General features: G+C 35.7%; 1 protein-coding gene and 2 long non-coding RNA genes across 5 annotated transcripts; 1 reads left to right on the top strand and 2 right to left on the bottom strand.

Annotated features, from left to right (window-relative positions):
• Positions 1-1,329: 1,329 nt before the first annotated feature.
• LOC105049008 (uncharacterized) lies at positions 1,330-9,694 on the top strand. Of its 2 annotated transcripts, none has more exons than XM_010928544.4 (4): positions 1,330-1,628; positions 1,918-2,117; positions 7,383-7,612; positions 9,296-9,694. In XM_010928544.4, exons 2-4 carry the CDS (start codon positions 1,928-1,930, stop codon positions 9,572-9,574), a joined length of 699 nt encoding a protein of 232 aa, XP_010926846.2. In that variant the 5' UTR covers positions 1,330-1,628; positions 1,918-1,927; the 3' UTR covers positions 9,575-9,694. The 2 variants fall into 2 exon arrangements, with proteins under 2 accessions (XP_010926846.2, XP_010926845.2); XM_010928543.4 differs by having other exon boundaries at positions 1,331-1,632.
• On the bottom strand, positions 3,087-4,275 carry LOC140859412 (uncharacterized). Its single transcript, XR_012142874.1, has 3 exons — positions 3,648-4,275; positions 3,234-3,337; positions 3,087-3,141 (listed from the first exon to the last, which is right to left on the bottom strand). It is a non-coding gene; the product is annotated as an uncharacterized lncRNA (long non-coding RNA).
• Positions 9,465-12,326, bottom strand: LOC140859411 (uncharacterized). 2 transcript variants are annotated; one of them, XR_012142873.1, is made up of 4 exons: positions 12,234-12,326; positions 11,778-11,920; positions 11,058-11,578; positions 9,465-9,597 (listed from the first exon to the last, which is right to left on the bottom strand). It is a non-coding gene; the product is annotated as an uncharacterized lncRNA (long non-coding RNA). The 2 variants fall into 2 exon arrangements; XR_012142872.1 differs by lacking the exon at positions 12,234-12,326 and having other exon boundaries at positions 11,778-12,224.
• Between the last annotated feature and the right edge of the window lie 2,408 nt (positions 12,327-14,734).

Genomic DNA, 14,734 nt, shown 5'->3' with positions numbered 1-14,734 from the left:
TGCAGCAGTGTGAAAGAGGGCGGCAGTGCAGTGGCAGTCGGTAGCGGACAGCAGAGCATCGAGTAGTGGAGGTGGCGAGGAGGACTCAGAAGGAGGCAGGATTTGCAGAGGGGGTGGAGATGGGTTTGTGGGGAAGAGAAGGAGAGAGAGCGCAAGAGAGAAGTATTGATATGGACGAAGGGGCTGGAGTTGAGAGGAAAAAAGTCAGTGAGGAATGCGATGGCGTCAACGACGAAGGCGGAGATGAAGGCACTGGCGGAGAGGATGACCCTGAGATCGGTGCGGGAATGGCCACCATAAACAGTGACGATAGAGACAAAGACATCGGGGGCATCGTTATCGAGTACGAGGAGGATGACGGTGGTCATAGAGGGGGAGAGGCAAAGATGGGTGGTGAGATGAGTGATGATGGGGGAGAAGTAGCCGCGGGCAGGAAAATGTGGAAGAAAAAGTAGAGGATGAGGAGGGTGAGATGGGGGTCACTAGCAGGAAGGTAGAAGTGGATGACAGTGTAGTTGAAGAGACCAGGGGGTCGCCATGACAATAGGAGAGGGTGGCATTGCAACATCTGTTAGTGGGGAGGCGGTGGACGATGAAGCATGGAGCAGCGGAGGTGGTGAAGAGGAGGACTCGAGAAGGAGGTGAGATTTGGGGAGGGGGCGAAGACAGGTTTAAGGGGGGAGAGAAGGAGAAAGAAAATGGAGAGGAGAAGAATTGATCTATTTTCATGATCAAGTCCTATATATTGGTATATTTTCACTCGGTTTCAAACTTGAAGATGCTCCTGCTTTTGGTGACGGCGGTAGCCAACTGGTGACATTGTCGGCTCTACCATTGGGAGAGTTGGGGGTGTAGGAGAACAGGATCGAAGGAGAATGAGAAGGAGAGCTGAAAAGATTTAAAAATAACTAAAAATAAAAATAATAAAAAATAATAAATTTAAGAAAAGACTTCACAGGATCACTGGATCTTTATAAGATTTGTTTGATAGCTTATAATCCATACCGTGCATAAAATATATTTTTTTATTATATTAATTATTTTTAAAATATATAAAATAAATATAAAAATAAATAAATAAAATAAAATATTTTTTAAAAAAATATATTTTATATATCATATGAAATTATAAATTAATATTTTATTTAATTCGTGATCTAACCCTGCTTGTCTATCCGATGCGATCCAATTCAACTTAATCCATGTTTCTATATTATCCAATCCAACCGATCCGATTGGCATAGGACGGACCAGGGTATGGAATTTTTAAATACGGGGTAGATGCGTTATTGTCCTATCCGACCGATCACATTCCTAGTTCGATACTTCTCCGAAAGGATGATCGTTGACGCCTTTTATTTGCCCTTGGAGGCGAAGACTCGAGTCGTCGTCTCCGGTCTTTTAATAACCAGTGTTCTCTGTCCCCACAAATACCTACCATCTCCCTTCCTCCTCCTTTTAGTCGTTGTAATCTGTTCAGAATCTCTGAAATTAGGTGTGGGTGTTTACAATCTGACTTGGTTTTGATAGAATCCAAGAAATGGAGAACTCCGGCAACAGGATTCTGCTGACATCCGATGGAGATGAGATTTCGAAGGGCATTATTTACTACCTCGCTAACTCTGGCTGCAAGTATTTGCTTCCATATCCTCTATTTTGCCTTCAGTTCTCTGCTTCTTTTTTTTTTCTTCAGTTTTTTTTTTTGGATGGATTTTCTTTCCTTATCATTGAATACTCCTGATTTATTTATCATATATTTCCTTGCTTATATTTACTCTGTCCGTGTTGATGTTGGATTTTTCCGATGCTCTAGTAGATGAAGGTTTAAGGCTTCGCCTTTTTGTTGAATTCGGTTAGATCAATCTGTCTTCTTTTATTTGTTTTTATTGATTTTATGAACTGTTTTGTAATTAATAGGTTAGTTTTGATGGGTGATGAGAATCGTCTGAGGGAGATGGTGGGGGAAATTGTGAGCTTGTTGAAGGGAACCAATCAATTAGAAGTGGTTGGATTGAATATGGAAGAAGACAAGGAGGCTACTTTTGATGAGGCTGTGGATACGGCGTGGAAACTATTGGGGAGAGTGGATGGCTTTGTTAATTGTTATTCCTATGAAGGTGCGTAAGTGATCTGCTTCTTTCAGTTGGTAAAAAGTAATCTTACATGTGTTCTTTTCTGGAATTTAGTCAAGTTCTTATTTTATTTTTGTCATGGAAATTTTAATTTATTGATTGATTGGAAAAAGGAATTATTCAGCTTGAGTAGGGAAATGGAAAGAAATATTTGACAATAGTAATTATATACAACTGTCATGGATTCCATTATGTGGTTCTTATGGTTGGAAGAGCCATCTTCTACTCAACAACCACTGTTTTTCCATAACCTTCTAGCCCTAGTGCACAATACAAGTGAAAAGTTCGCACAGGCTACAAAGATGTGCTTACAAGGAAATCTCTATGTAAACGGTCAGAACAGATGCACCTTGTTTATAATATTTATAGCATTTATTTCAAACATCATAATTACTAGATTATTAAATAAAAGGTAGGGCAAAACGGTGATAGTCAGGAGCTGAAAACAAATAAAAATAGATGCTTTTTTTTGAAGTAAAATTTGACTAGTTATGGGTTGTATATTTTTAGGCTGGGTTTGTTTGAGCAAGGTAGACCTGTATTATGAGGCATATTTTCACAAAAAACTTCTAAGAATCTTATTCTTGTTCAAAGAGAAAAAACAGTTATATTTGTTTGGTTTGAGTAGAAAAAACTAACAAAATTTAAGCCAAACTCCAACGATGACAAATCTGCTCGGCTAGGTGATAGCAATCACTCAAGGTAGAAGGAATGATGTGTCCCAGTAGTCAGGACTAATTTGGTTTCTTTTCAAAATATTCTAAAACTGAGGGCAGCAACATATTTGTGGTGCTTACTATTTTCTGTACAACTGTTTTTTGATGGTGACCTTAGCAAAATTTTGATCTTTTGCTTGAACCTTGATAAAGATGTTGTGAGGGGAAAAAGGGTGAGGAATTGCAAATCACACTGTGATGGCATGATGAGAAGTTATGTGAGAGTGGTGTCACGCCCTGAATCCAACAGGTTGTTCGGATACGTGATGGCCGCACACTCTTTAGAGCAAGTCCTAAAGAAAATGCAAGGCCAAAATAAATCATTACAACCTTAACATCCATAATAATTAATTTCAACAATAACTAGTAAAATTTGCATAATTACAATTGAAATTCTTTCAATCCTCTGATCAGATATCATGACATTCTATCTATCCATCTGCTCATCCATAAATCCGAGCCATAGCCAATCATAAGCATCCTGTAACTCTGAGAAGAAAAAAAAAAGATGAAGGGGTGTAAACTTTACAGCCCAATAAGAATTCCCATATCACACCGATATAGTAATATAATCTGAAAATAAAGATAAGCAATAAAATATAAAATCTCATGTTCAATGTCCAGAATAATGCAAACATCCATAAATTTTTTGTCTTGTTAAAATAGATGCATCATCATATGTTAACAGGTGAAACACTTTTGTTTAACAATTGTTTTATGTCTTATCTTTCATTTCTCTTTTCATAATCACATGATTTTTAACCTTTTCTTTCTGGCTTTGGACTAACCAAGTCTATACCTCAGTCATCATCCGAATCAATTTTCACTTAAAAGCCTTTCAAGGTTGTCCCAGGATGAGCTCTTGGCCGACTGTCCCATGTACGAAAGCTCATGAGAGGCTGTCTCAGGCATAAGCTCCTGGTGGGCTGTCCCAGACATGAGCTCCTGGCCGGCTGATTCACCTGTAAGTCAGTAGGGGCTGTCCCAGGCATAAGCTCCTGGTGGGCTATCCCAAGCATAAGCTCCTGGCCGATTGTTCTACATGACAAGGCTAGTCCATATCATATATCTCTTTTTTTTTATTTAATCATTATGTGTTGATTTCATCAAATCAATCCCGACTTGCATTATGATCAATTTAGATATGTCATATCCATATAATCATGCTATCAATCTTTGATATATATATATTGACATAACATACTCATGCTCAAAATCAAATAACAATATCTCAGATATAATAAATTCATCGATTTCAAATCTGACGATGTAAAATCAATAATGCAAGACCAACAGTAAAATAGCATATATATAATAGTGATCATGTATAGGGATTCTTATCTTTATCGGTGACTGATCCAAGCATAGAAATCAATACTTTTCTTTGATTTATGAATTTCTCTAACAAAATATTCCACTCGATATCTTATGCAGACAATCATATCTCTTCATGATCCTGATCAAATATAAAAATCATATATGGAGAAAATTACCGATAATCGATCCTAATAGCATAAATCTACGACCTCTCTTAGGATTAACCAAAATTAGGATTTGTCTAAGTATCTGGATCCTCCACTGATCCATAAGACTTCTAGAGAGAGAAAATTCATGAAGAGAGAAAAAAATTTAGAGAGAGAAAGTTTTAGAGAGAGAATCTTCGTACCCTCTAAATTAGGCAATCATGATCGAGATCATCAGAGGTCCTATCAGGATGACTCAATATGGATCAAATGTTATAAATTTCGAATAGAATCGGATTGGGATCAGATCTACTGCACGAATTTCGAAGCAATCTCAGATCATCTTATTTTCATCTCAAATTTATCTTAGGGTCTGTGATGCAGTTAGAGAGAGAAAGAGAGTAAAAAGGCCCTAGCGAGACAAAATCTATAAAGAGAGAGAAAGGTCTAGAGAGAGAAAATAGAGAGAGAATCTAGGGAGAAAAAATGGAGAGAGAAGGTAGAGAGAGGAGAGAGAAAAGAGAGAGAAAGGAGAGAGAGAAGAGAGAGAAAATTCTCTCTTTTTCTTTCTTTTTCTTTCTTTTCTTTTCTTCTTTCTTTTCTTTTCCTTTTTTTTTCTTTTTTTTTCTTTTCTTTTTTTTTTTTCCTTTCACGGGAGCAGAGGACCTGCGCGGTCCTCTTCTTCACGGAACAGGGGAGGTCCTTCCTCCCCCTTGTTCCCGAACCAAGGGCCTCCCCCCCAACTGACCACCACTCCGGTCGGTGGGGCAGTCTCCGACGACGTTGAGAGATCGGGTCTGGTGACCAACGACGGCAAACAGTGACTGAAAAAAACCAAAATAATATAGAGAAAACAGGGGATCTTCTTTGGAATTTATTTCCAGCAAAGCCGATGGCCGGTGGCGAGGTCTGGGGTTGTGAGAAGATGAGCAAGAGAGAGAGAAGGAAGGATTGGGACCTTACCTTGGTTTCGGTGGCATCTCCGGTCTTGATTTTCGGTGGGCACGGTGAAGGCAATCAGCAACTCCAACAGAAGAAAAGAGGGAGAAAGAAGCGAGAGGGATCGGTGATCATCGTGGGTTGTTTAGGAGGGGGAGAGGGGGTCTTATAGAGTGGAGGGGAGGTCGAACCCCCCTCGGATTTGACTTTGCCTCCAGTGATTTGGATGGAAGAAGACTCCCGCTGGGAGTCTTCTTCGTTCCATTTTTTCTTTTTGTATGGTCTTTGGGCTTTTGGACTTGGTCTAGGGCCCAAATGGGCCGGGTGTTACAAGTGGTGACCAGCGAGCATTATAAATCTCATATTTGATAAATAACACATTTACAATCCGATAGATCAAGGCCTTACAAAAGTTGTCTAGAAAGATTATGGGCGAACATGAGCATATTTTTTGAATGTTCTACTTGCTATCTGCACCATGTTCTTTTGCAAACCTGTAAATCTTGCTCTCTTTTTTCTGGGGTCATGAGAGTCAGTTTTGATAATCAATTTGCAAATCTTCTTTGCATCTTCTTACTTGTTCTTGCCGTCAACATTATTTGTTACCATTGATGTAACAAAGTTGGTGGCAAATTAATGCTACACACAACTAAGACAGGACATTTAAGTATAATTGGTGAATGTGAATACGAAAATCAACAGTTTTCAGGCATTTTGGTAAGAATCTTAAATGAGGAAACTCATGAGAAAAGGTGGGAGTGAGCTTTTTTTCTCTATTTTTGACTTTATAAATCCTGTTAAATTTAAATATCAAGTTGTACCTTTTCTCCATTTCTTTTTTCTTGTGAAAGTCACAAAAGGACTGAATGTTTGATACTTTTGGATTAGATCCTTCAGAGTGTATCATCCAAACTCTGGGGATCTATGAAAATTTTATCTCCCTTTTATTTCTCATCTTAGATCTTCAAACCCACTCATGTCAAATATTCAGTGGCCAGATAAGCAGGCTTTATGTTTTCGGAATTTTCCTCCATCTGATTTGACGGGACCTGTCAGTAAACATCAATAGAGTGTTTCCATTCTCCAGTATTATTTCTGTGATCTATTGCAATCTCAATTAAATTTCATGTATCCGCATAAAGTTTTTCTCTACATCCTCTGTTGCTCTCCCAGTGTATGTCCAACAGTGAGGCCATGCGACTTTGTTAGTGGATATGCAGGTGCAATGAATTTAATATTACTAGATCTGGGAAAGTAAGAAGCCTCAAATCTGAAATTAAAGTTTCTGATTTCCTAAAAGTTGATGAAGAGATCAAATCCAAAAAGAGAAGGGAAATTAGCTGAGAGTTACTAAACACTGAATGAAAAGTTAGCAAAGAACATTTGAAGATTTATTAATCTCTTTATTCTTTTCATCCCTCTTTTAGATATATAGAACTGGCTGGATTGTTAATTTTCACTTTTCAACAAGGACTAGATCACATTTGACAGTTTATTTTGCATTAGACAAATTAGCTATTAAAATTACTGATCTAAAACCATCAAATTAGAATGAAATGGGACACAATATAGCTAGTTTGGATGATGCTTGTCCACTGAGAAGTTGAGCCCACCCGCATGCTTCATAGAAATGTTTCTTTTAGTCCTTTTTTTTCTTTGAATGAATGTTCTAGGCTCATATCCCCAAAAGAAAATGTAAAATCTTTGTTTCCAGAATATAGTCCCAGGGATATTTATTTCTAAAACAGATGCTGTTCAATAAATATCTGTTGTCTTTAGTGTGGGGGCCCTCTCTTCAAAACCAGCTATATTTAAAACTATATCATATAGTATTTTACTTACATAAAAATTTTATAGGATCATGCTAAAAATAGGGACAGCATTTTTATCATAGTTCTCCATTTAATCGATGGATTTATATACTAATAATCTGAAAATTTAACAATTCAGAGCTGCAGTCTAAACCATAAGTTAACTATAAGTTGGTTTATTTGTTCCACGGAAGATGATCATAAAAAAGAATTACAAAAATGCTGGCATTTTGGTGCTTAAGATGATTTATTTAACATAATTAAAATAATTTGTTATATATCTTGTGTGTTAATATTTTGTACATCTAACTACTTGGACAGGGAAGATGCAAGAATGTCTACATATGACTGAACAGGAATATCAAAAAACAATAAAAATTAATCTTATGGCACCATGGTTTCTGCTAAAAGCTGTTTCTAAGCGAATGCGGGATTCCAAATCAGGAGGATCCATTGTTTTTCTAACGCAGATCATTGGTGCGGAAAGAGGACTGTATCCAGGTGCTGTTGCATATGGCTCAAGTTTGGCTGCTGTACAACAGTTGGTTCGGGTAAGTATGTGGGCATCTAGACACTTCTACTGTTATGCTATCGCTTTCCTAGATTTCATACTGAATCATCGTGCAGTTGCAGATCAGAGAAACCAAAGTTTAAATAAGACATGTATCTCTATTTTCGTGCATTTGTGTACATACAAATGTGTGTTTGTAGCTTGATGGTGGACAGATAGAGGAACAAATAAACCAAGTAATAAATCCTAACAAGTTTTTGAGATCCTATTTTGTTTGCCTTGAATACTTTTGGACCAACCAATTCAAAACATGAAGATAGATTAGCTTGCAATTGACAAAGTGATCATCGAAGCATGGACAATCCACATCCGACTTGTTGTTTATACTTTATTGCAGAATGAATTAGGCCACCTATGCAAAACTTCAAGCTGTTAAATGCATGAAATGTCTTCAAAACATCTGATTTGTGCTAAGTATTATATGAATATTTATCAGTCAAGCAGGTGGATCCAAGATAAATGTGACAAAATACTTCATTTATATTTGAGTGTTGATAATTTCTTTATCTAAAATCTGAATCTTAAAGTTGCTTCTACTGGAGGCTAGAGTAAATACCATGACTTAGGCAGGAGATCTGTGTTTGTGTGCTGTACTTTGGCTTAAGAAAATCTGAGATGATGTTTTAGCTATTACAGTGGAGCCCTTCTTGGAGAACTGCAAATTTCTAATTATATAAGCTTGCCAGTATTTAGAGGAAAGAATTCGCAAGTAAAAAATTTGAAAAGTTTGATGTGATAAGTGTCGGCACTTGTTTTATGATTATTGCATATTTTCTCTTCTATCTCATCCCTTCCTACCATGCATGGTTCTTGGTCCCCAGTAACACCATTAATAAATTAATGAAGCTTATTTTTTGTTCTTAGAATATGACCAGAGGAGCTCCTCTCTTTTCCCAAGCACTATAGGTCAAGATTCATGAATTGGGAATCTAGGAATGGTTAGCTAGAAACAATTAATTAGAATGTACGTTGCTTTGCCGATCACTAGATGCTTTTGTAAGTTGACAGTTCTTCCACCACTGTAAATGAGAGAAGCTTGTTGGACAGACTTCAAAGTAAAGATGTTTTTGTGTATATAACCTATACTTGACATCCCTAATTAGGAGAGTGATAAGTAAATCTCAGTATGGTGCCTCTTCCTTTACCAGCCCCTCAGGGTTTTAACTTGAGTGTGGAAAAATAATTCTAAAGAATGGATTTTCTTTGGTGTTATTGTTTCCATTATGACCTTATTCCGAAGCACACTGCTGCAGCATCATAGACCAGGTCTTTATTAGAAAATCAACTTGGCGAAATTACATTCAGGTTGTATTCCTTTTCCTTCCACCTTATTCTATATTCTTACACCATGAAGTGCAAAGGAGGTATGGGCCTCCTAGCTAATGATGGATTGAAAAGGGTATGGGCCTCCTAGCTAATGATGGATTGAAAAGGTGGGCCTTTGTAATGGTGATTCCTTTCATTGTTGATTTCCTCAGATATAATGTGTATTCGGATTGCATACTGAATTTCTCCTACTATCCTTTTGAAGAAAGCAGCTGCAACAACAATATCGTACAGGATACATTATCCTAATATGATCGTATTAGTATCTATTCTGTTTCATGTCCTTAGATTGAGTTAAAAGTAATTTATATTGCTGAAACCATTCTTTACATCACAGTTATCAGCAATGGAGATTGGCAAGTACAAGATAAGAGTCAATGCAATTGCCCGTGGCTTGCACTTGGGAGATGAGTATCCTCTTTCGGTGGGGAAGGAGAAGGCAGAGAATTCTACAAAGGATGTGATGCCGCTTCTGAGATGGCTCAACCCTAAGAATGATCTTGCTTCCACTGTATTGTACTTGGTGGGAGATGAGTCCTGCTACATGACTGGTACCACGATCTATGTCGACGGAGCTCAATCCATTGTGAGGCCTCGTATGCGATCGTACATGTAACTGTGGTCTCACTTGTATTGTTCCTAAAATGCGATGATGGATTTAAAGTTGAATTGAGTCAGTTGTTGCTGTCCAGCTTTAATTGGCTTACGGTGCAGAAATAAAATTTTAAATTTTTTATATGTATATCTTCTAAATATTCAAATTTATATAAATATTTTTTTAAAATTAATATCTGTATGTATCTTCATAATTTTTTTTTTACATATATACTCATATTATCTAACACCATTAAAAAATAATGGTTTAAAATTAAAATGATTAAAATATCTTTATAGATAGATGCATAAAAAAAATTATAAGGATATATATGTAAATAATAATTTTATGAGAGTATTCATGTAAATTTGAATATTTAAAAAGGTATATATGCAAAAAATTCTTAACATAAATATACCTTACTTAGTTTATTAATTCTTTCTTTATTCTAATAGAGAAAAATTAATATATACAACTAAAATAATAAATTTACTCAATTTATTAATTTATATAGATAAAATGATCTTTTTATCAAATGATAGATCAAAATTATTTTATCTAAAAAATAAATAGATCGTAACTATCCATGATTCCTCTAATGTATAATAATATGCTTCTAAGAAAATGATCTAAACTTGATATTAGATGAATAGCTTGTATATTTGCATAGAATGGATATAGTTATAGATTTGGATATTATGTAATAATAAAAATTTATAATCTTATTATATTTTGTTATAAAAATTTTTATCGAAAATATTTTTGTGAAGTGTATAAGATATATTATGCTATTATAAGATGGACATAATCGTCCCATCTTGTATAAAAATAAAATATAATAAAATATTTTAATAAATAAAATATTATATAATATTATCATTGTGTTGTAATATTATGTAATATGTTACACATTATAGAGTAAGAGGATCTGAATCTATCTCGATAAAATAGATAAAAATTAAATTAAATTTTTTTGTATGTATATCCTTCTAAATATTTAAATTTGCATGAATATGCTTATGAAATTGCTATTTGTATGTATATTCTTCTAAATTTTTTTTCCACATCTACTTATAAGGATATTTTAGTCATTTAAATTTTAAACTATTAATTTTTTAACAGCATTAAATGAAGCGGGTACATATATAAAAAAATAAAAAAAAGAAGGATATATATGCAAAATAAGTATTTTATGAAGATATATATACAAATATCAATTTTGAAAGAATATTCACGTAAATTTGAATGTTTAGGAAGGTATACATGCAAAAAAATCTTAAAATTTTTCATTGAGATTTGCTTTATGAAAAATTTCATGATCGAAACTTGTGAAAACAATTGAGCAAATTGTAAAAATGTAAAAATATATTTGGTAGTTCTTTTCTCATTAGTAAGGGGAAAGCCTAATTCGATAATCATTCGTATTCTTTTTGCTTTTTTTTTTTGCTTCTTAATTCAGGATCTTTTGAAAGATATGTGTAAAAAAGTGAATTTGCTACTGAACCTTCTTTTTGTTAGGATATGTCTCCATATTTGAGAAGTGTCTATTTGGGATGTGTCCCTATTTGGGATGTATTGATCAGCATAGCTATATGATGGGCTGGGCATTGCTGTATGATGGGTTGGTACTTGTCTTATATAAGCCCTTAGTTGTATATTTAATGGGGTAAACCCCAAGCATAATGGTATGAAAGTTGAATTCTCGACACGATATCAGAGTCGTAACCATTTTCATTTCCCTCATCCTCCTAATCTTTTTCATCCTACGCCCACCATCCATCTCCACCACCTATCAATCTCATGACCGCAACTCCAATCCCTTCATCCAAAATCAACCCTCACTATCCCTTTCACCCAAAAATATTGCCCCTCCCTCATCCGTCTCCTTGATCCCTTTGCCCAGTCTCTCATCCATGACCAAGCTGATTCTGCCATCTCCCTCCTCGCCACCGCCTCCGCCGTCTCCTACTGCACCGTCCTCTATCTTTGCCACTGCTGCACTCGGCTTCTCTACCACTGCCATTGCTATGTTGGAATTTCATGATTACATGTATGCAAAAATTTTCAAAATAAGTATGCAGTGAAATTTAAAAAAATTTAGATTAAATCTAATTTAATTTAAGCATGCATAAAATCAAATCTTAAAACTACAAATAGGATTATCATATGTGAGATAGGATTCACATATAGAAATCAAATAGAGAAAAATAAATAAACTTCATACCTTGGCACGAGTCGATCTTCACCGCGAACTGATGATCATGGATGTCTTCCGAAGATTCCTTGAAGCCGCACAAGTGTCCGACCTCTACGGATATCCACACGAGACTTCGATCTGATTAGAAGCTTATTGATCTCACTGGAGTGCTAGCTCCCATGTAGAGATCGCATCTTGACGGTTAAAAAATTTTCTTTTCTCTCAAGACACTCTTAGAGAAGAAGAAGAAGATAGGAGGATGTTGATCTCTATGCTAGAGATCATGAGAAGAATCTTTTCTTCTCTTTTCTTCCTTAAACCCATGCACCAAATCTCTATGCTAGAGATATAGAAATTTTATCCAACTTTTGGATAAAGAGAAAAAAAAATCCATATCCAAACAAGGACAAAAAAGAGAGAGGAGAGTCTCCAACAACCAACCTTTGGTTGTTGGTAAGAAAGAAGGGATTGAAGCAAACATACCTCACGCCCTCCATGACCATCACGTCACACCTCTCCCTTGGATTTTTCTCATGCACAAGACCTCTGATTTGTGGCATCAAAACCTGATCTCTATCAGCCATCCAATGCCCCATAAGGTCCCTTGTTTAAATAGAGAGAGGAGATTGAGTTTAGGAAGGAGATAAGAGTCCAACTCTCCTTGGACTCTAGCTTTTTGATGCCGCCCACCACTTTATTTTTGTGTGCCCCATATCTCACGGGAAAAGGTGATTGCGTGAACTCCTTTCATGCACCATACCTCATGGATAAAAGAGAAAATTAATTGCTAATAAAAGGTGGGCATGGAACTTGTATTTGGTGCATGAAAAGGGAGAGTTTTAAGATCTAAGGACTCTTCTTTAGGTAGCTGATTTAAACCAATTTAAACTCTAACTAATTCTAATCATATTAGAAATTGATTAGACCCAAATAGTTAAAAATTTAAATCTGATTTAGAGCCCAAACTATTTAGATTAGATATCACTTAATTAGAGAAGGAGTCCTAGTCTTTTGGACTCTCTCTTGGTGCTTGAATCAAACTCAATCAAATCCTAATCCAACTAGGATTTGGTGCACCGATGAAGATGAGAATTTTTAATCCAAATAAGAACTCAAACATTCTTGTTTAGATCTTAGTCTAATTAGAAATTAAGTCAAACTCAAATTCTGATTCAACAAGAAATCATCCTTCCATACAATTTGGTTATCTTATAACCCAATTAAGCTTAATTAAATCAAATCTATGCAAGTCAAATTAAATCTAATTTAATTAGACTTGATGCAAGTTCCATAGCTCAATCAAATTAAGCTAATTAGCAATTCAATTGCTAATTAATCCTCCTATAACTCACCAACTCTTTAGCGAGTTACTTGATTATAACTTCTATATTGGATCAATCACCAATCAAATTGATAATCAAATCCTATCACAATTCATAATCGTAATTCAACCATCTGATCAGTCAAAAATCTCTTTGTGTGTGATCCAATAAGTTTTATTCTGTCTGGTAGTGAGATATATTGTGATCCCTATCACAATATCATTGAAACTCTTTTCAATGGATTAGAACCATTCCAACTCTACCTATCAAGGATCATCGATCATCAAGATGATGCTCGTGAATCTCATAATTCACCAGTGATACCTAGCAGTATGTAGTGACAATCTAGTAGAATAAAAGTGATGAACCTTTAGGTATAGTTAACGTATGATACAGTCCCTCTATCATGAGTTCCGACTAGATGGCAGATCATGGATGAATCATCAAATCTTATCATCGATCATTTGATAGATTCAATCAGCTCGAGTCTATATGTGATACTCATAGAAATTTTTTTTCATTAATCACTCTGTTATGGTCATAGACTTAAAGACTCAGCTTCTTAAATCTCATAGGACTATTCTTTTCTACTAGGATCGATAGATCCCATCTTGATGCGTACCCTACTCCTACAGTGGACCAACTATTGTCAATATTTACTACAATAGCTCATTGAGATTAATGTTTATGTGTCAGTTAAACTCCAACAGCCTCACTACGAGCAGTAGTGCCACTCAGGTCAAAGGACCAATCATACAACTACAGCATCGAAAAAGTCACTAATGAGTGGGCAGACATCCATGTGACTTCTCATGTTGGTCACGCTCAGTGCTAGTTATTCTCTAACAACCATCTGCACTCTCGCTCAGTATCACTACACTGCAGACTCAAGACTCATCTATCCGAAGGAAGCGATCTATGCACTGATCATCCGGATCAATCATCATTTTCATGATGATCTTATGATCAGAAGTAATTTAAGAATTAACCATCAATGATACATGTCTCACATTCTCAACTCTTTGAGAATGTGTCATCATCTTGTTAATCCCTTGGATGATTCATAGATACATAAAATATGAATGATAATATAAATGCCCATAAAGTATAAAAATATATCCTTGAAATATGATATGTGTCAGTCAAGATTGGCTTCTAGGACATATATTCAACAATCTCCTACTTGCACTAAAGCCAATCTGCCATGTACCAAGCCCCATCTTCTCAAGATAGACTTTAATTTTTGGCTAGCTAAGTAACTCACCAATGAGTTATCCACATCTCATGTAGAGTTTGCTCTCTGCACCTCTATGTATTTCTACTTGAGGTTGTCGCATATTCTGCTGTTCTATGTGCTTGGATATCTGGTGAGACCTAGACTCCTTAGCAAAGACTATGGTGCCATTGTCTTTACAGTATAGTGTCATGATATCTGATGGCATGACGCCTAATTCTGCAACTAACATTAAAATCAGAATACATCCTACACATCTATAGTGTACTCAGCTTCCATCAATCGATTACTTGAAACTCTTTCAAGATATCGACATAGGAACACACCTATGATGTAGATATTCTATCATCAACATCAGACATATAAACTGAATTGGTGTATCCTCCTACTCCTAGCTTTGATCCTTTTTCAAATTAAAAATAAATTCT

Source organism: Elaeis guineensis, chromosome 7, assembly GCF_000442705.2.
Source record: "Elaeis guineensis isolate ETL-2024a chromosome 7, EG11, whole genome shotgun sequence".
NCBI lineage: Eukaryota > Viridiplantae > Streptophyta > Magnoliopsida > Arecales > Arecaceae > Elaeis > Elaeis guineensis.
Note: the sequence above shows the minus strand (reverse complement) of the source record. Positions and strands in the feature narration are given on the sequence as shown.

Excerpts from the sequence above, each read along its gene's own strand:
- LOC105049008 (XM_010928543.4), top strand. The coding sequence starts at position 1,541 with ATGGAGAACTCCGGCAACAGGATTCTGCTGACATCCGATGGAGATGAG. Across the intron at positions 1,633-1,917 it reads CTCGCTAACTCTGGCTGCAA|GTTAGTTTTGATGGGTGATG; the intron begins GTATTTGCTTCC and ends TGTAATTAATAG. Across the intron at positions 2,118-7,382 it reads TAATTGTTATTCCTATGAAG|GGAAGATGCAAGAATGTCTA; the intron begins GTGCGTAAGTGA and ends CTACTTGGACAG.